This window comes from Branchiostoma floridae, chromosome 9 (assembly GCF_000003815.2).
Source record: "Branchiostoma floridae strain S238N-H82 chromosome 9, Bfl_VNyyK, whole genome shotgun sequence".
Lineage (NCBI taxonomy): Eukaryota > Metazoa > Chordata > Leptocardii > Amphioxiformes > Branchiostomatidae > Branchiostoma > Branchiostoma floridae.
The window spans coordinates 20222317-20242214 of NC_049987.1; the positions used below are offsets into that span (position 1 = coordinate 20222317).

Genomic DNA, 19898 nt, shown 5'->3' on the forward strand with positions numbered 1-19898 from the left:
AGCACGAGACTTCTCCGGACATCTCCTGAATCAACATTCTACTCGTATTGCCTGAGCAGCCCCGAGTCTAACGTTGACGCTGTGAGACCAACAGTCTTTAACCAACAGATACTTAATTATGTTATAACCAACGAAAATTTCTCTAAAGCAGTTTAAACTTTATGCCGTTGCTGCAATGCTGATGCTGCTGAAAAAGTACATGTACTCTATTGTAATATGGAACTTCTGGACTCAAACAACAGCAGCTAATTGATTTGCATTAACTTTGTATTACTTTTGTTTCGCGTTGGACTATCTAGAATCTATCCTCACCTCCTTTACGGACGAAAGATAGTGGATGCTATCTGACCGTCTCCAAAATCTTATCCAGTTACTTGAGTAACTGCTGTTTGGCGTGCCGTCTCTCCTTCTCTTAACCATTCATGTACTAACATCTTTCGCTCCCATTGCCAAAAACACAGGATACCGTGCAACAGTATGCCGCCCCCTTCCCGCGTGGAACCAGACTGCCTACAGAAGACATCTGCAGCCCGAGCGCCACACCAACCCCTGGCGACGGGCCTGGTCCTGCAGGCGGGTCCACAGCACTGCAGGCACATCACGCTGCAGGCTATGTTCTGCTCACTTACCTGGTGGCGCTCGTGCTTACTGTGTGGGCAGAGTAACGTTTCTGGTGCTTTCATACGAGACTGTAACGTTATCGTTTCTATGTTATCATAGCTGTGTGTTCCTTAATAGTTAGTCTTTGAGCATGAAATTGTAAATTAAGTTTTTTACCTTCGGTACTACACACCTATTATTTTTTAAAAAGAGGCTGTTTCGGGCCTGATTGCATAATTTGTGTTTATCATCATTGCAGTTACGAGGTTGTAGCTAGAATTTTACTCATTTATTCAGCTAATGAATTGTTTCTGAAATCTTATTCCATGACTACTATAGAATTAACTTTTACTAACGATGTAACATGTGTAGTATATACTGTATATAAAGACAATGACTGTCTTGGCTATGATTTGTGATTAAAGGGACTATCCATATAAGTGAAAAAAGATACATCAATACATATCAGTGTATTTTCCATTGTGGTTTTGAAAAATAATTCATAATCAGATGACAAAGCATTCTTGTCATTGTCATTCGTTCCATATTATACGGGGCATAATCGTGTGTGGGGGGTGCACCATTTTAAAATTTGTATCCTTATAATTAATTACCTGCTCAATGAGTTTCGCTCCAAGCAAATAAAACATTATTTGATGATTTCCTACGTCATTGTTCCACAGACATGGAATTTGTTGTGCTGTTTGATTTAAGTACGCAAACTGGTAGTGTAGCTGGTATCATAGAAACATCAAGACCGTTGAATGTCTCCAGGACAGGCTTTACAAAATACCATTAAACGGCCAAATGTTTTCTTGAATTAGCCCACAGCTTGTAGTACGCTTTAAATTTTTGGTTTGCGATTTACTTATTGAATCCTGTTATAGGTGTATTCTAATAATCATTGCCTGTTTCAAATGTATGCTTTATGTTTTGCTTTGTGCTTTACTAAACTATAATTAATTGTTGTTTACGTGCAAGTAGCCTATAGTTAGCCAGCAGTACATCACAGGCTCTTGCTCGGTTGGACGTTGGGTGTAATAGAATTTATGCAGTGGGGAATGATTCGCAGATCCAATTGTACAAAAAGCTGTAAACTCAACAATGAGACAGTCTGCCAATCGGAATAAAAATATGTCGTTATTAATCAGTAACAACATATGGTTCCGTCATTATATTTCTTATATTGCTTTATTGACATATTTATACATTGATTCACTAAAAAAGATATTGCAGCCAGATAGTATACAAAAATAAGACTGACTAAATCATTTACTGTTTTATTGATTGTCAAACAAGTTTGAAAACAAACTACGCATAATCCACAAATAAGAGGAAGGATATATACGGCAATCATCACACAAAATAGCGCCCTTTCTCAATTAATAATCCCACATATACAAACAGCAAATAGTAACAATTTTCAAAGGTGTTTGCACAAACAAGGGTAAAAATTTTATTCAATTCTCGACAAATAAGGGACAACACTACTTCAGCTCTAGGTACCTGAACAGAATCTGTACCTGTTGGATCGAGCAAATGGTATAACAATCTGGCACTCCTAGTTTCACACCTTACATGTTTCAAATTAATTAAGTCAAGAATTAATGTTGACAGCTCGTAGTGTATGGCTACGAGTTTGCATGTGCGTGATCAAAAATCAACTTTTACTTTACAATTATTCAAAAACTTTTTATTTGATTATGTCACAACTTCTTGTATAAAATGACATCCAGCATTGACTAACTTGAATCGTAAAAGAATGCATTTAATGCTAAACATTCTCCCTTAATTAAAAGAAAATTTTGAAGGACTATATTCAGCAACTCTGCTCTGTTGTGTAAAAGACTACATTTTGTGTACTGCAAATGTTCTGTCGTTGTTTAGAAAAAGAAGAAAGAACACACCACAAAATGATAAAAAGAAAATGATTTTAGTTCCCAGAATACATAATCTCGATTGGTTGTTGGTCATGAACATGTATTTTGGAAATACTTTCTAAATCATAGCTTATCAGCTCCAGACGTGTCCACGTAAAATCTTCGTCAGCGCAGCCAAGCCAAGACAGAAAGCTTGTCATGACCTAGAGACAATTTGTACTTTATTTGTTTCACACCTTCATATGAAGACACCAGAAACGTTACTATGCTCACACAGTAAGCAGCGCCACCAGGTAAGTGAGCAGAACATAGCCTGCAGCGTGATGTGCCTGCAGTGCTGTGGACCCGCCTGCAGGACCAGGCCCGTCGTCAGTCCCAGGCCCGCCTGCAGGGTCTGGATCAGGGGTTGGTGTGGCGCTCAGGCTGCAGATGTCTTCTGTAGGCAGTCTGGTTCCACGGGGGAAGGGGAGGGCATACTCTATCAGAGCATTCTGTGTTTTTGAAATAGAGAATGTTAGTACATCATTGGTTTACAAAACAATAGGACATCAGCAACATGGTGTGTTTTACCAAGGAGGTTATATTGGTTTTATGGAATTGCTTCCCTATGCGGTACAATCTAAAACTTTTCAAGACAAGGGTAAACGACCATTTTTCTTCAGAATCCAGTTCTATAACACAAAACACAAAAGTAGCTCCATGAGCTTTGTTTTGTGGCGAACTTCAAGTAAAAAAAAAAGATACATACAACCGAGGCTATCAACGCAATTGCAAACACTGGAACAACTTAACGTTTAAGATTGTCAGTAAAGAAAGTTGTTCATAAGCTATAAGTATGCAACAATTAAGGTTGGCCTTACAGTGTCAATGCTAGACTGGGGAGTGCTCCGGCAATACGAGTAGAATGTTGAGTTGAAGAGAACTTCAGAGAAGTCTCGTGCGTTCTCGCGAGTCCACGGAACGGCCTCCATCACCTCCTCGTAGGTCATGTTGACCATGTGTTCTGGTGCCGTGAAGCGAAGATCGAAATTTTCATCACTGTAAACACAGAATGGACGAGAAAATCAGTTTCTACTAAAAGTTACCCGTCTAGGTTTTACTACCGTTCTCTCAATCGGCAATCTCATCTAGACTATTTTATCATGACATTACTAGTATACTCTTAAGAACACATGTGGTCCTCTGTGAATTTATACTTCGCGCATGACATGCAATTAAGATTATCATTATTACCGAAAATAAATTCATCATGTTGGTAAAATATAGGGTATGGGAGAATTCTTTTAAACAACCAGTTAATAATTACTTTGTTTGCGTTTTGGTGTCTGTCAGACACCTTCCTCAGAGTTTCTGACTGGAGTTCCGGCTACATGTAGCAGCGAGAAGCAGCCAGAGGCTCTGAGGAAGGTGTCTGATTGACACCGAAACGTAAGCAAAGTGAGTTGTGTTGAATAAACTAATTCTCCACTATCCATTATAACTATTATTATAACAGAGAAAATCAACGTGTTGGACAAATGGTGACTAGCAATTGTCTAACAAAGCTGGAAATAAATCTAATAAGTATGCCAACGTGTTCAACGATAGCAGTCGGTGTGTTTGTGACTCCTAATTTTTATATCATGTTTGCATTGCTTTACGGATTGATTGATTGAGTAAGCCAAACATGGTTCTTGTATTTCTATTGCAATATTGTTGCATTGAGCTCAAACCTAAAAAAACAGCATACGTACAAGGAAATCTCCTGGGCACCCGCAAACATAGCCGTGGTGTATGCGTTTATCATGGTGTCGCAGAACGTCATGTTGAACTTCGGGTAGTACAGGAAGAAGGCCTCGCACATCTCCTCTTGCGTCCCAATTCCACCCTGCGTTAAACGTCATAAGTTAAAAATCCTTTCCAAACTCTTCGGTGTAAAGGGCGGTGTCTTTTTTATATTTCATAGCCCCTTGGCTACAATGCTGCGCAGCCAATCCACTGGCAGTGCTGTGTTCAGCTACCATATCAATTTTCGTTCTCTTGAAAAGTGCTAAGTTCTGAGCTGTAATCGCCAAGCAGATCTTACTGTAGCATAAAATAGTATCAAAAGCTTACAGAGGAGTGAGGAAAAAGCATACACTCCTCTGCCAGCTTTTGATACTACGGGGGTGGGGTGCTTTATAGTGTTAGTTTTCCGAACAATACAGTTTTTAAAAATGGTTTCCACCGTATATTATGCTACCGCAGGATCAGCTTGAAGATTTGCTGAGCAGAAGATAGCAGCATCCGCATTCTTTAAATTCTTCTGGTTGGGAACAGAGCAAATACAAAGTGATCTCTACACTCGGTAGACTTTTAAACCGCTTGCTGTATCATTTGCATCTATTCAATATCACTAGCTCTGTTTTAGTCCATAATGGACAATAAGGCTTCAATCATTGTCAAGTCAAGAGAAATTCAAAGATGACGACACCTAAGGCAAAGGTTGGAGGAAAAGGAACCCTCTACTTACATACGTCACGATGTCTTTGTGTGCAGAATTGTAGATGCACTCTGTAATCAGAGTGTCTCCCTGAAAAAAGGTAATAGAATACCGTTTGTATCTATTGCTAACGTTGTAGGCTAATAACTTCGGAAAGTAAAGATATAGTGGCAAGGATAGCTCAATTAGAGATGGAAAGAATATATGACATATCAAAGAGGCAACAGTCGGAAATCTGTTTAACGTACTTGTTTAGGTATACAGTTGTACTATTGTATTTATTCGTCAGTTTCTCTGCTGCCTTCTTAGTCAAAGTGGAGTCTCACCTTTTATTGAAGGCAGTAGAGAAGTTGCTGAAACTCTGGATTGATTTACCAACCTTATGAAACTATTGACGGAGATCGCGCGAGTAGTTTTCTTGTGCAGGAAAGTGACCGTAAAAATACTTGAAGTTATGGTACCGGATAGACGGTGATTTCTTCCTTCAGCATCCTCGTGTTCTGCAGGTTGAAGTCGTAGTTGTCGTCCCGTGCGATGTCCGTCTCCACGCCGTTATGGATCAGCCTGGTGTTCAGCCCGACGCCCAGCAGATGGGCGTGCAGCATCACTCCGATGATCTTGATGGGTTCTCCGAGCTCCTCTAGAAACTATAGATGAAAAGAAGATATTGATTGCCATGAAAATTTGGTGCTTAAATGTGACGCGACACATTGAACAGGTCTCTTACCTTCGCCAAGGCATTTGTGTTTTCGGTCGTATTTGGATGTTTCTATATATTATATGTGTTTTAGCACCATAACTCAAGAAGCTATACATGGATTATCATGAGACTTAGTACATCGTTCAGGTTAAGGCCATGTCCTGTTAGGAAATGATCAGATTTGGGGGGGGGGGGGGGCTGGCGGATTTTATTCCTCCTGCAGCAGAACTTTAAGCATTGATGTCTCTTCTTCTATGCAAGCTACGGTCACAATAGCTCTTGCTTTGTAAATAATATTAGACGGCGCGTTAAAAGCAGTTGCCCAAGTGGAAGGGCTTTGCGTAAAAACTGCTGCTGCCACGTGTCCAGACGGTTTGTGGTCTAACTGATTGGTCATTCGCACTTGAAAACTCCATCAGTTCAATAAGCAAGGGATTGCAACGGGTATGCTGATTGGCATTCAAGCTTTAAAGCAGCTGCACAGGGCATCACATGGTTATATTGTAAGAAGGCCATCTACATATAGCCAAACCAACCTTCACGGTAGGAACGCCAGGTACGCATGTTTGCTACGTCACAGGGCATATCTACGTATTGATGTTGTCAAGTGTGCTCACCGCATTAAGGCACTGTGTACCACAGAACCCGGCAGACTTGAAGTCCACGGCACGAGGCGGGATGACGTGGTATTTGGTCACCATCACGCCGACCTCCAAGGTTCCAACATCGTTGTCCCTCAGCTCCGGTGTGTACGTCATCCTGATCCCGGAGCTGTCGCGTACGCCTGTATGATCACATATAAATTGCCAGCGTGACAAATATCGAGACAATCGAGTTTACGCTACTGCGGCGGAGCTAGCCTGGGTACCATCCGATTTCTACCGGAGCACCTTATACTCGCTAAAATATATAACCAATGAGAACATCTTATAATACCCCAGTCATGAAAGTTAATATCATTTAGCGAAGGTATGAAGTCTTGGAACTCTAGTTGTTGTTGTCACTTGTATTGTGCGGGCCAAATGCTCAAATATGACTTTTGAACGAGTCATTGATGTGCCCCTACCTGATGCTAGTTGAGGGTTGTCATAGTGAACCTCCAGCAGCACATACCCACTGTCTTCATCATCACCAATGGGGTAGCCAACGTGCTCTGGATAGATGAAGTCCTGGGGAAAGGAAAGAGACACTATAACTTGACTGAACACCAAACGGCAACTTGGCTCTGGGATCGGTACATGTGTAGTTTCACCAGGTTGGGAAATCAATGGATCATAGTAAAATCGTTCGGGACCGGAATCTTCACACTTCACACAAAGTGCCATCTAGCTGTTGTGCGAAGCAGATTCAGGCAGTATAATGCCCTGACGAATTTTAAAGACTGTCACCGAAACGTCGGCTACGTGCAAACTCTTCAATTGTTTGTTTGTTTTTTGTTTGTTTTTATCACAAGGAACTTTATCAATTTTTCCACCCACCCCTCCGCCGATGGCCCATGCTGCGACCATGCTTCCTTCGTAACAGTCAGCCCAGTCGCTAGGCATGTTGGGAGACTGGCACTCGTGTCCCGGATGTTCCTGGGGCAGGATGGTGATGTTTGGGTTGGTTTTGCACTTGTACACGATGAGGTGGTGGAACATGCCCTCGTTACCCGGGGTGATGATGGGTTCAGCCTGGGAGAAAAGAGCAAACACCCTGTAGGAACTGAATGACATGACTCAGTGCTGTACAGACTTTAGTGGTTGAAAGAGAGAATTGAAACGTTACTTCCCATCACAGATATTCTGGTAGTTATGTTGGAATTTGTTAGAATTTCTTTATGTAGTTTTCATTTGCTTATGTTTTATGTCTTATAGTTTATAGTTTGTTTTAACTATACGCTGGATGTGTGGGCTCTGTAAAGGATGTATAATAATGCTGCCCACACCTCTCAGATCTCATTCTGTGAATCTTAATAAATAGATAAACCCGGACCGTCTCCGCATCAAAATTATTCCTTCATTTGTATTATCTACATAAAAAAAGTATAGTGCTTGCAAACTCCCTTATATATGTGCCTTCTAACCTGGGCATTGTTCATTATAAATTTCTCAGTCACCAGGGCTAGCCCTTTAAAATAGTATTCTGCTCGTTGGGTAGCCCTGGCTATGTCTTTTTACAGCCTGATAAATCATATCATATCGTGGTGTTTATAGTTTTTATAACATCAAAGATCAACACAAGTAGATTCACCTAACCACAAGATGGTTCTTTCTCGATTCTCTGTTGATGATATATGTAAATAGAATAAATGAAATAAATGTGACAGCGCTATACAAATTTGACATATCCCATAGGATTCAGTGGTATGCATTGACAGACCATTTCGGTGATGTCCGCAGTATGCTAAAAGCCGTACACGGCCACGTACCTTGATGACGTGGTGTTTGCTGGCCAGGTTCGGCATCTGGAACACACGGCACCAGTACGTCGTGTCCTGGTTAGCGGGAACAGAGACCTGCAACAAAAAAACAAGGTATGGACATCCAAAATGTGCGTCGTAACCAGCATTTATGGTTTGATACAATGTGCACTTGGAATCTATTCTACTTTTCAAGATTATAGTATGTAGCATATTAAACAGGAGCAACTAAACACTCTCGCGAACAGCTGTTCAACTATTTTTTTTACCAAAGACAAGCGATTCATTCTGTAGTTACCGCTGTAATTGGCGCCTGTCTTCACATAACTTGAAGGTAAATGTTTTGTAAGTTCGCTGTAAAATGTCTCTACTAAAACCTCACGTTGTTCATCAGCAGATCGAATGAGTAGGTAGTTCCTGTTGTTGTCGTCTCGGTGAGTTTCCTATTGAGAAGGAGAGTAGCCCTGACTCCCCTGTTGGTCCCGTGGTAGGTCGGGCCGCTCACCCCGGACTCTTCCTCCGGATCCTGGTCATGCCACGCCCACAGCACACGCAAGGTGTCCTCCTGGAGACGGCAAACATCCAATAATATAATTACATAAGCACCTTGGGTATGGAAATCACTTCCCCTCTTTCCAAAACATCAAATTCTATTCTATTCTATTTATTCTATTCTATTCTTCTCTATTCTATTCTGTTCTTTTCTATTCTATTCTATTCTATTCTATTCTATTCTATTCTATTCTACTCTAATCTAGTCTACTCCAGTCTATTCTACTCTATTCTATTCTATTCTGTTCTATTCTATTTCTTAAGCCACCTCTTTCATTCTTTTCTATTCTTTTTACATACCATTCTGTCTAGGCTTTTAATTCTATTCTATATTCTATCCCTTTGTTTGTTTCCGTTTGTTTGTTTGTTTTTCATTCTTACCTTTCATTCTGCCCCTATCTGTCGTTCTACCCCTATTTCATTCAACTATTTTTATTCTACTCAATTTTTCCTCTATTTTGTTCCATTACATCTTTCCTATTAGAACTATCCTATTCCATATTGTTCGATTCTACTAACATGCATATCCTAAAGTTATCCAGTAATGATGTCACTAGATAAAGTCGTTATCCATGTAGCTATTCCTCACGTTGATGACGCGGTCTTTGACGTCACATGTCGTCAGCTTCCTGTTGAACCTCAGGACGGTGTGAGTCCCGTTCTCGTACCCAGACACCAGCTCCCAGTCCTGACTCTCGTCCACAGAGGGTTGTGCCTTTGCCTCGGCATACCGGTCCTGGGGGAGGAGGGAAGATTTCACAAAAGACGCTTAGTCAGCGGAACTGGTAAAGGATGTAGACTGCACATGTTCTTTCTTGAACAAGTTGAACTGTAATTTCCAACACAAACATTGGACTCACTCAAATTTTACAGTTCAACTAGTTCAAGAATGACGTCTACAAACACAGATGAACTGTAAACTTTCACATTTAACTTTATTTAACTTATGTAACGTTCGTCTTAGAAATAGGACAAATGACGACCATTGTATGTCTGCACTTTGGATTGAGAATTGAAGGCTATTTCGGATTGGAAATTGATGCAACGGGATGTTTAAGAACAGTGATGAGGACACACGCCGATTCGGTGTGCCAATGACAGTTCTGATAGACGAGAACTGTGCATTTGACATTAAGAACGGTATGTTACATATAACATTGCATGTAGTGTACATTTGTCTTTTTGTACGTTTGCCGAAACTTTTGATGTAGTCCTTTTAGTCCGTAGAAACGCGACAAGTGAAGCACCACCTTCTGCGATTACCTGTACAGGTAAAGACTTAAACAACATTCTTTAAAGATCATCATCACGGGCGAGTTGCCCAGACCACTTCTACTCTCTCCTTCCAGGTATTTTTTTTTCAATCTAACAGAAAAAGCAACATGAATTCACCGTGAGATACGCAGTCCCGTCTTTGACCCAGCCGATGGCGATGTCGGATCCCGGCATGCCTCCGTTCGGGGACAGACCCAAGCCGACCCATCCTGTCGTCTGCACCTGGGCCTCGAACTCGATCTTCTCGTCGTCAAACTTCCAGAGAAGCTGGAACTTTCCTTCTTCATCCAGAGACTCGTGATGGGTGAAGTCGTCAGGATCAGGGGTTGGTGTGGCGCTCAGGCTGCAGATGTCTTCTGTAGGCAGTCTGGTTCCACGGGGGAAGGGGAGGGCAAACTCTTGCAGGGCATCCTGTGTTATTGCAATCGAGAAAGATGTTAGTGCATGTTTGGTTTCCAAGAAAATTGGACATCAACACATGCTTGGGGAATATACATACAATCTAGGCTATCAACGCAATCAGTATTGCATACAATGAAACAACATAACAATAAAAAAAGTGGACATAGGCTATAAATAAGCAACAAGGTTGACCTTACAGTGTCAATGCTAGACTGGGGAGTGCTCCGGCAAGTCGAGTAGAATGTTGAATCGAGGAGAACGTCGGAGAGGTCTCGTGCGTTCTCGCGAGTCCACGGAAAGGCCTCCATCACCTCCTCATAGGTCATGTTGACCATGTGTTCTGGTCCCGTAAAGTGAATATCGAAATTTTCATCACTGTAAACATAAGATGGACGGGAAAATCAGTCTCTACTAAAATTTACGCGTCTAGGTTTTACTACCGTTCGACAGTCTCACCCATCTAGACTGTTTTTATCATAAAATTACTAGTATGCTCTTAAGACCACCTCTGTGAATCTAGCCTTCGGTATGCACATGCAATAAAGATTATCATTATCATTATAACTGAGAGACTCAACTTGTTAGACAAAATTTTACAGTAACTAACAATTGTCTAACAAAGCTGCACGTAAATCTAATTGTAGGAGTGCCTTCAACGATACCAGTCGGTGTATTTGTGACTCCAATTTTTAATGTTATGTTTTCATTGCTTTAACATACGTACAAGGTTAAACCCTGGGCACCAGCAAACATAGTCGTGGTGTATATGTTTATCATGGTGTCGCAGAACGTCAAGTTGAACTTCGGGTAGTACAGGAAGAAGGCCTCGCACATCTCCTCTTGTGTCCCAAGTCCTCCCTGAGTGTTGAATATTATAAGTTAACAACCCTTTCCAAACCCTTCGGTGTATAGGGCGGTGCCCATCTACATTTCATAGCCCATTGGCCACAAAGCTGCGCAGGTATATGCTAATGCAACCATTCCACATGGCAGTGTTGTGTGTTCAGCTACTATATTCATTCTCTTAGTACTGTTACTGAGCAGTAATCGCCAAGCAGATCCTACGGTAGCATAAGATCGTATCAAAAGCTTGCAAAGGAGTGAGGAGGAAGCATACACACTCTTAGGCCGGCTTCGCTCCTCTGACAGCTTTTGATACTACGGGGAGGTGTGTTTTATAGTGCTTGTTTTCCGAAAAATACAGTTTAAAAGAAATCTTTAAAGTCTTCTATTGGGAACAGAGCAAATACAAAGCGATCGCTACACTCGCTAGACTTTTTGACCGCTTGCCGTATCATTTGCATCCTATTGAGTTCAATATCGCTAGCTCTGTTTAAGTTCATACTAGACAATCTGTTTGTTGGATAGTTTAAGACTCCGACCATTGTTTAAAATTCTCATGTCAAGAGAAATTTAAAGATGACGACACCTGAGGCAAAGGTGGAAGGAACCCTCTACTTACATACGTCACCGAGTCTCTATGTTCAGAATTGTAGATGCACTCTGTAATCAGAGTGTCGCCCTGAAAAAAGGTAATAGAATAATTATTGGTTGTAGACTAATTACTTTTAAAAATATATTCTTCTGCATTAAGTAAAGATATAGTGGCGACAATAGCACAATTGGAGAAGGAAACAACATATGACATACCAATGCGGCAACAGTTGCAAATCTGTTCATCGTTCTTGTTTAGGTATACAGTTGTACTATAAATCGTACTTCTTCGGTAGTTCTTTTCAATGATCATTTATTCATAGTATAGTCTCATTAAAATGGTTTGGTTGTGGCAAGCCCCATGAACATAGTATATAACATGTCGATCTAAAACAAAGCAATTGATTTAGAGATTATAGAATGAAGTGCCTGTAACTGCCGGGTATGAGTAACAGAAGTAAAGATTTAAGCATACTTGCATTCTTGTATATACAATATTTTGCTTTAAAGATACAATAGTTTAAATAAGCACGGAAGACTACTCAAAGTAGCCGTACATTACATAATTTTTGTTCAAATACAAAGATTCAGAGTAATTCGTTTGTGTGCGGTCATTCCACCATGCAGGTTTCTTCGACAGTTGCTCTGCTGCCTTAATTCTTCGTCAAAGGCAGTAGAGAAGTTACTGAAACGCTGGATTAATCAACCAACCTGATGAAACTATTTACGGAGATATTGCAAGTAGTTTCCTTGTGCAGAAAAGTGACAGTAAAAAAACTTGAAGTTATGGTACCGGATAGACGGTGATTTCTTCCTTCAGCATCCTCGTGTTCTGCAGGTTGAAGTCGTAGTTGTCGTCCCGTGCGATGTCCGTCTCCACGCCGTTATGGATCAGCCTGGCGTTCAGCCTGACGCCCAGCAGATGGGCGTGCAGCATCACTCCGATGATCTTGATGGGTTCTCCGAGCTCCTCTAGAAACTATAGATAAAACGGAGTTGTTGATTGCCATGAAACGTCAACTGTGTTGGTGCTTAGATTTGACACGACATATTGAACAGTATATCACCTTTGTGACATTCATGTTTTCGGTACTATTTGATGTTTCTATATATATGTGGTTTAGCACCATAACTCAAGAAGCTATAAAAGGATTATCAAGAGACTTGGTACATAGTTCAGGTTAAGGCCATGTCCTATTAAAAAGTTATCAGATTTTGGGCCCCCTGGCGGCTTTTCTTGCTACTGCATGCAGCAGAACCTTCGGCGTTAATGTCTCATGTTCTATGCAAGCTACGGTCACGATTGTTGGGTGGTAGATAGCTTTTGTTTTGTAAATAAAATTAGACGAAGACGACGCATGAAGAGCAGCCACCCAAGAGAAAGGGCTTTGCGTGAAACGTGAAACTGCTGCTGCCACGTGTCCAGGCGGTTTGTGGTCTAACTGATTGGTCATTCGCACTTGAAAACTCCAGCAGTTCAATGAAGAGGAGATTGCTACGGATATGCAGATTGGCATTCAAGCTTTAAAGCAATTGTACAATGCATCACATGGTTATATTGTAAGAAGGCCATCTACATAAAGTCAAACCAACCTTCGCGCTGGAAACGCAAAAAGCAGTTATTCAAGCAACTGGATATGATTTTGGAAACGGCCAGACGTTTCAACTTACATCCACTAGTATTCGCTAGTGACACTCACCAAAATCATATCTAAAATAATCACGGGTCTTAGTGTCAAGTGTGCAGATGATGACGCACTGGCAGCACCAAATCCGTAGGTGTTTTTTGGCGCCTTTAAGACAGATTAGCCGTGAGGCTCGGTGGGCGTCACTCCACCGTCATGGGGGTAGGGGCATGGCGAGTTTCAAACTCGGGACCTACTGATTCTGATTCCAAAGCTCTAGCCGTTGTGCCACACAGACAGCCCAAAATCATATTCCGTTGCTTGAGTAACTACTTTTTGGCGTATCTTATTACCTGGATGTCTAACCTACATCGACATAGCAAGGTAGGCATGTTTGCTACGTCACAAGGCATACAGGTCTACATATTATAAATGTTGGCAAGTGTGCTCACCGCATTAAGGCACTGTGTACCGCAGAACCCGGCAGACTTGAAGTCCACGGCACGAGGTGGGATGGCGTGAAATTTGGTCACAGTCACGCCGACCTCCAAGGTTCCAACATCGTTATCCCTCAGCTCCGGTGTGTACGTCATTCTGATCCCGGAACTGTCGGATATGCCTGTATGTTCACAGATAAAATACCAGCGTGACAAAATGTCGAGGCAATTGATTTAACGGTACTGCGGCGGAGCTAGCCTTAGCCTGGATACCATACCCCAGCCCGATCTCAAAAATATCTGCAAGATAGCCAGTTAGCCTGGGTACCATCCGATTTCTACCGGGGCACCATATACTCGCTAAAAGATGTAATCATTGAGAAAATTTTATAATACCCCAGTCATGAAAGGTGATATCATTTAGCGAAAGTATGAACTCTTGGAACTCTAGTTGTTGTATTGTGCGGGCCGACTGCTCTTTGAACGAGTCATTGATGTGCCCCTACCTGATGCCAGTTGAGGGTTGTCATAGTGAACCTCCAGCAGCACATACCCGCTGTCTTCGTCATCACCAATGGGGTAGCCAACGTGCTCTGGATAGATGAAGTCCTGAGGGAAAATAAAGAAACAGAATGACTTGTCTGGTCATCGAAAATCACCTTGTCTCTAGACACGACACATGCATGTGTAGAATTTCATCGGGCTGGTACATAAATGGCGAAACTCGTTTGGGACCGCAATCTTCACTCTTCGAAAGCGACATTTAGCTGTACATAGCGCGAAGCAGATTCAGTCAGTATTGATCTGAAGAGTTTTAAAAGACAGTCACCGAAACGTCAGCTAGGTAAAACTCTTTAGCTAACTAGTATATTGATTTTTCCACCCACCCCTCCGCCGATGGCCCATGCTGCGACCATGCTTCCTTCGTAACAGTCATCCCAGTCGCTAGGCATGTTGGGAGACTGGCACTCATGTCCCGGATGTTCCGCGGGCAGGATGGTGATGTTTGGGTTGGCCTTGCACTTGTACACGATGAGATGGTGGAACATGCCCTCGTTACCCGGGGTGATGATGGGCTCGGCCTGGGGAAACAAAACAAACACCCTGTACGAACTGAATGACATGACTCAATACTGTACATAGTTTAGAGGTTTAAGAGGGAATTGTTACGTTACTTGTCATAAATAGATAATAAATAAATAAATATCTGGTGTATTTGCAGCCAGTAGGTACCCAATATTTGAGTAATGAGGCTGATTTACGTGTTCAAGGCATCTCCTCGAACACGGGACCCCCGTTTTACGTCCCTTTCGAAAGACGAATTCGTGAATTCTTGGTGGTCTCCCATCCAACACAGATAAGCTTTTTAGGTTAGAAGCCCGGACCGTCTCCGCATCAAATCTATTCCTCCATTTGTATAATCTATATTCTAAAAAAAGTATAGTACCTTCATCTTGTGCTTGCAAACAACCTTATATATGGGCCTTGTTATCCGGTGCATTGTATATCATAATTGCTCAATCACCAAGCCCTTTAAAATACCATTCTGCTCGTTGGGTAGCCCTGGCTATATGTCTTTCTAAAACCTGATAAATCATATCAAATCACGGTGTTAATAGTTGTCTAGCATCAGATATCAACACATGTAGATTCACTTAACCACAAATTGCTTGTTTCCTGATTCTCTCTTGATGACATATGTATATGTAATAGATGTTACAGCGCTATACAAATTTGACATGCTAGGAGCGGCATGCGTTCACAGACCAATTCAGTGATGTCCGCAGCATGATAAAAGTCGTCCACGTACCTTGATGACGTGGTGTTTGGTGGGTAGGTTCGGCATCTCGAACACACGGCACCAGTACGTCGTGTCCTGGTGGGCGGGAACAGAGACCTGCAACAGAGCAAATAACCGCTTCAACATGTGGACATCCATAATGTATTAAATGTTCGTCGTAACAAGAGTTATTGTTTGATACAATATTTATGCACAATTTGTACTTTCAATCTAATCTTTTTTTCAAGATTATAGCAAACAGCTTATTAACAGGAGCAACTAAAGTTGTCTAAACACTCTCGCGAACTCTTGTAATCGCAGCTGTTAAAGTATTTCTACCTAAAACAAGCTATGATAATCCAATCTGTCCACTGTAATCGGCGTCTCGCCTTTACTTAACTGAACGGCATTATGTATCTTTTGTAAGTTTGTTGTAAAATGTCACTAATAAAACCTCACGTTGTTCATCAGCAGATCGAATGAGTAGGTAGTCCCTGTTGATGGCGTCTCGGTGAGTTTCCTATTGAGAAGGAGAGTAGCCCTGGCTCCCCTGTTGGTCCCGTGGTAGGTCGGGCCGCTCACCCCGGACTCTTCCTCCGGGTCCTGGTCATGCCACGCCCACAGCACCCGCAACGTGTCCTCCTGGATACGGCAAATATCCAATTTTATAAGCGCCCTGGGTATGGCCTCTTCAAAACATCGAATTCTATTCTATTCTATTCTATTCTTTTCTATTCTGTTCTATTCTGTTCTATTTTGTTCTATTCTATTTCATTAGCCACCTCTTTTTATTCTTTTCTGTTCTATTCTTTCTATTCTATCTTATTCTATTCTATTCTATTCTATTCTATTCCATACCATTCATTCCATTCAATTCTACTATATTTTCCCTCTATCTTTCCCATTGGAACTATCCTATTCCATATTGTTCTATTCTACTAGTCTACTACAATGTATATCCTAAATCCAGTTTGATATCACTAGGCCAAGTCGTTATGCATGTAGTATTACGCACGTTGATGACGCGGTCTCTAACGTCACATGTCGTCAGCTTCCTGTTGAACCTCAGGACGGTGTGAGTCCCGTTCTCGTACCCAGACACCAGCTCCCAGTCCTGACTCTCGTCCACGGAGGGCTGCGCCTTTGCCTCGGCATACCGGTCCTGGGGTAAGAGGGACAATTTCACAAAGACGCTTAGTCAACGGAACTGGTAAAAGATGTAGACTACACATGTTCTTTAACGGGTGTAACGTTCGTCACAGAAATAGGGCAAAATACGAACTTCGGAATGTCCATTGTTTGTCTACACTTCGGATTGAGAAGTGAAGACCATTTTGGAATGGAAATTGATGGAACGCCGGGATGTTTAAGAACGGTGATGAGGACACACACTGAATCGGTGTGCCAATGACAGTTCTGATAGACGAGAACTGTGCATTTGACATGTTTATTGAAAGTTTTTGCCCAAGGGCTAATAGCAGATAACATGAAATGGGACGTATAAATAGTTAGAACAATATAGCATATGGCTATTCTACTCGAAAGGCTAACTCTAATTGTTCTACATTATTCTGTTCGACCCTACTTTGTATGAGACACAGTGGAAGACGAAATATCCCACTTTTCCTGTAATATGAGGATTTTGTGATGTTATAAGTAGAGTCGCTTTGTTTTTGGCTGTAAACGTCAGAAAATTATGGTGGAATTTATAACATATCTAAAGCTGGAAGCAACCGAAGAAACGACCGATAGGGCGATGTGATTGGTCGAGCGTGAGTAAGGCCTACGTCACATTTCCTGGGCCCGGCCGGGCAGGTTTCGGGGACGAAAAGTATGATACAAAAGTCACCAAACTACACAAGATGTTAAGAGAATAGTCGTGGGCAATATTTGTGTATGTTTTTACGTAACATTACACATTCCTATTTTTCGTTTCCACAAACAGACTGGCCGGGCCCCGGTTTGGAAATTTGACGCTAGCCGAAGCAGTATACTCTCTGGTCGTTGTAAGATTTACTAGTAACTTGTCGAGCGTGAGTAAGAAGTAGTGCACGTCATTATCACCCTACAGGACGTCGACCTTATATAACCCATAAACAACCAGTAGGGCGAAATAATGATCCCCTTGTGTGAATGCAATGGTTCGTGACAGTTCGCGTTAGGAAACAAACCTTGACTGCAGAAATGTGGGCAGTTCTTAACTAACTTAAAGGAACAAGACTGTTTAGGGCACAAGAACATACTAGTAACAGGACCATGTGTTGAAAACGCTGTTCATAACGTGCGGCCCTGACAGGTACAAAGTGTTTTTTGTGACTGGATTAGAGAACCAACATGTGCACAAAATATTGATTGTGCACATGTAGGTTGAAAGAGAGGAAATTTGAAAGTAATGTCTTTGTGTCCCAAGATTATGTCCTCATGCACAGCCGGTGTCACACAGCAAGAATATAGTCGCTCGAAGAGTCTGCAAGCTGTGTTAAAAGGAACATCTTCGGCAGCAATACGCCCGGTGTCCTCTCGGTCACTGCGCGATTTCTCAAGGATCGGCGAAGTTCGTAAAAACAATGTGTAAATTTTCTGGCGTAACGCTCAGCTCTGGTGATTTTGAGACTCGACGACCTCCGGATGATCGGCAAATTCGGCCTACAGCACAGGCATTTTGTGCACCGCCCTTATTGACATACCCCGACATGCAATGTGCTTACCAACTAAAGCTTCCTGGCAGGTCAATCTTTCTAAACCAGTTTACCCTTGTCAACCTACTCACACGTACAAAGACCACCTCATCAGGTTACAGCATTCTCCCGCGGTAAACAAGGATGACCTGTAGCACCGTTTCTTCATCAACTCTTTCCATTTTGTACCTCACATTTTCTAACTTTTTACCGACGCACCGCTGAAGGGTCTATATTTTTCTACGAATTGCAGTACGACAAAATCTTCGCAGAACCACTACAATCTTTGTAAAAGTATAAGAGTGTGGTCTGCGAGAGCTTGATAGATGCGAATTGCTATCCAGGCGTGCGTGAAACGTGCTGGTTGCTCTATCGGTCGGGCCAAATTTCCGATTCGAACGCCCATCTTACCTTACCATGGCCGCAGCTAGCCCCATCCGACCTGGTCTCCACTAGTTGATCGACTTGTAATACTGTCTTCTTGTAGTGTACGTTTGTCTTTTGCCAAAACTTTTAATGTAGTCCTAGCCTTTTCGTCCATATATAAGGCAGGTGGAGCACAATTTTCTGTGATTACTTGTACATGCAGGTAAAGACTTGAAGAACATTCTTTAATCATCCTCATCACGGGCGAGTTGCCGGGACCACTTCTACTCTCTCCTTCCAGACATTTTTTTTAATCTAACAAAAAAGCAACATGAACCCACCGTGAGATACGCAGTCCCGTCTTTGACCCAGCCGATGGCGATGTCGGATCCCGGCATGCCTCCGTTCGGGGACAGACCCAAGCCGACCCATCCTGTCGTCTGCACCTGGGCCTCGAACTCGATCTTCTCGTCGTCAAACTTCCAGAGAAGCTGGAACTTTCCTTCTTCATCCAGAGACTCGCGGTGGGTGAAGTCACTCGCACTGACAAGTTGCCCAAAGAGGAGGAGCGCTGTCGCTACAACACACGAACCACAGAAGACTTTCCCCATCTTGTATTGACGGCTGCGCTTACCGTTCCGAATGACCCACACCTTTGTAACTCAAGATGTTAAATACCTGTCCGGACTCGTGACTATGCATCATTAGAATACCGTTGGGACGTACCACTGGTGATGTCTTGGAGGGGGGATGGAATGTATACAGTGTATCATGCGGACGAAGGCGCCATGATATATGTAAATTTTACTTTACGTTCTTTGAAAGTCTTAGGGAAGGAAGAAAGGCAGCAAACAGATTATTTCACAGGTATAACCTTCTACCATCTGTAGCAATGCACACTATCCACATACCCCTTTATGAGATACGAATGACATGGTCAGTAGCTCGGACTATAGGCCGTCCGTTGTCATTTAACAACCGATAGGCCATTCTGCGTGGGAAGGATGTACACAACAATACAAGAGGTGGAATAGTTCAAAATAATTAAAAACCTCCCATTTATTATGCTTTTTCTTAGCTAAATTGTGATTCATGATAGCAAGCCTGAATAATTCAACAACTGCAATTTTTCTACATTTTCATAGCCTCCATAGCAGGCTCCCTGGGGCCTTTTTTTCCGACCAGCAAAAGTGTATTATGAGCCAAAAAAGACAGAAAAAAGGCCCCAGAGAGCCTGCTTTGGAGGCTAAGATTTTCACTTGTATTCTCATATACTTTTCTGCCAATTGCACACTGTGTATTGGTAT

At 42.1% G+C, this 19898-nt stretch overlaps 1 protein-coding gene across 1 annotated transcript; it reads right to left on the reverse strand.

The window, feature by feature from the left end:
- Positions 1-2249: 2249 nt before the first annotated feature.
- Positions 2250-19256, reverse strand: LOC118423447. The gene is made up of 23 exons (XM_035831604.1): positions 18933-19256; positions 16563-16709; positions 16007-16189; positions 15578-15664; positions 14655-14849; positions 14274-14376; positions 13783-13949; positions 12499-12684; positions 11734-11793; positions 10996-11129; positions 10469-10646; positions 9987-10280; positions 9184-9330; positions 8425-8607; positions 8052-8138; positions 7120-7314; positions 6708-6810; positions 6259-6425; positions 5403-5588; positions 4972-5031; positions 4214-4347; positions 3341-3518; positions 2250-2971 (listed from the first exon to the last, which is right to left on the reverse strand). The coding sequence occupies exons 1-23, from the start codon at positions 19200-19202 to the stop codon at positions 2750-2752; spliced, it is 3666 nt and encodes a 1221-aa protein (XP_035687497.1). The 5' UTR covers positions 19203-19256; the 3' UTR covers positions 2250-2749.
- Between the last annotated feature and the right edge of the window lie 642 nt (positions 19257-19898).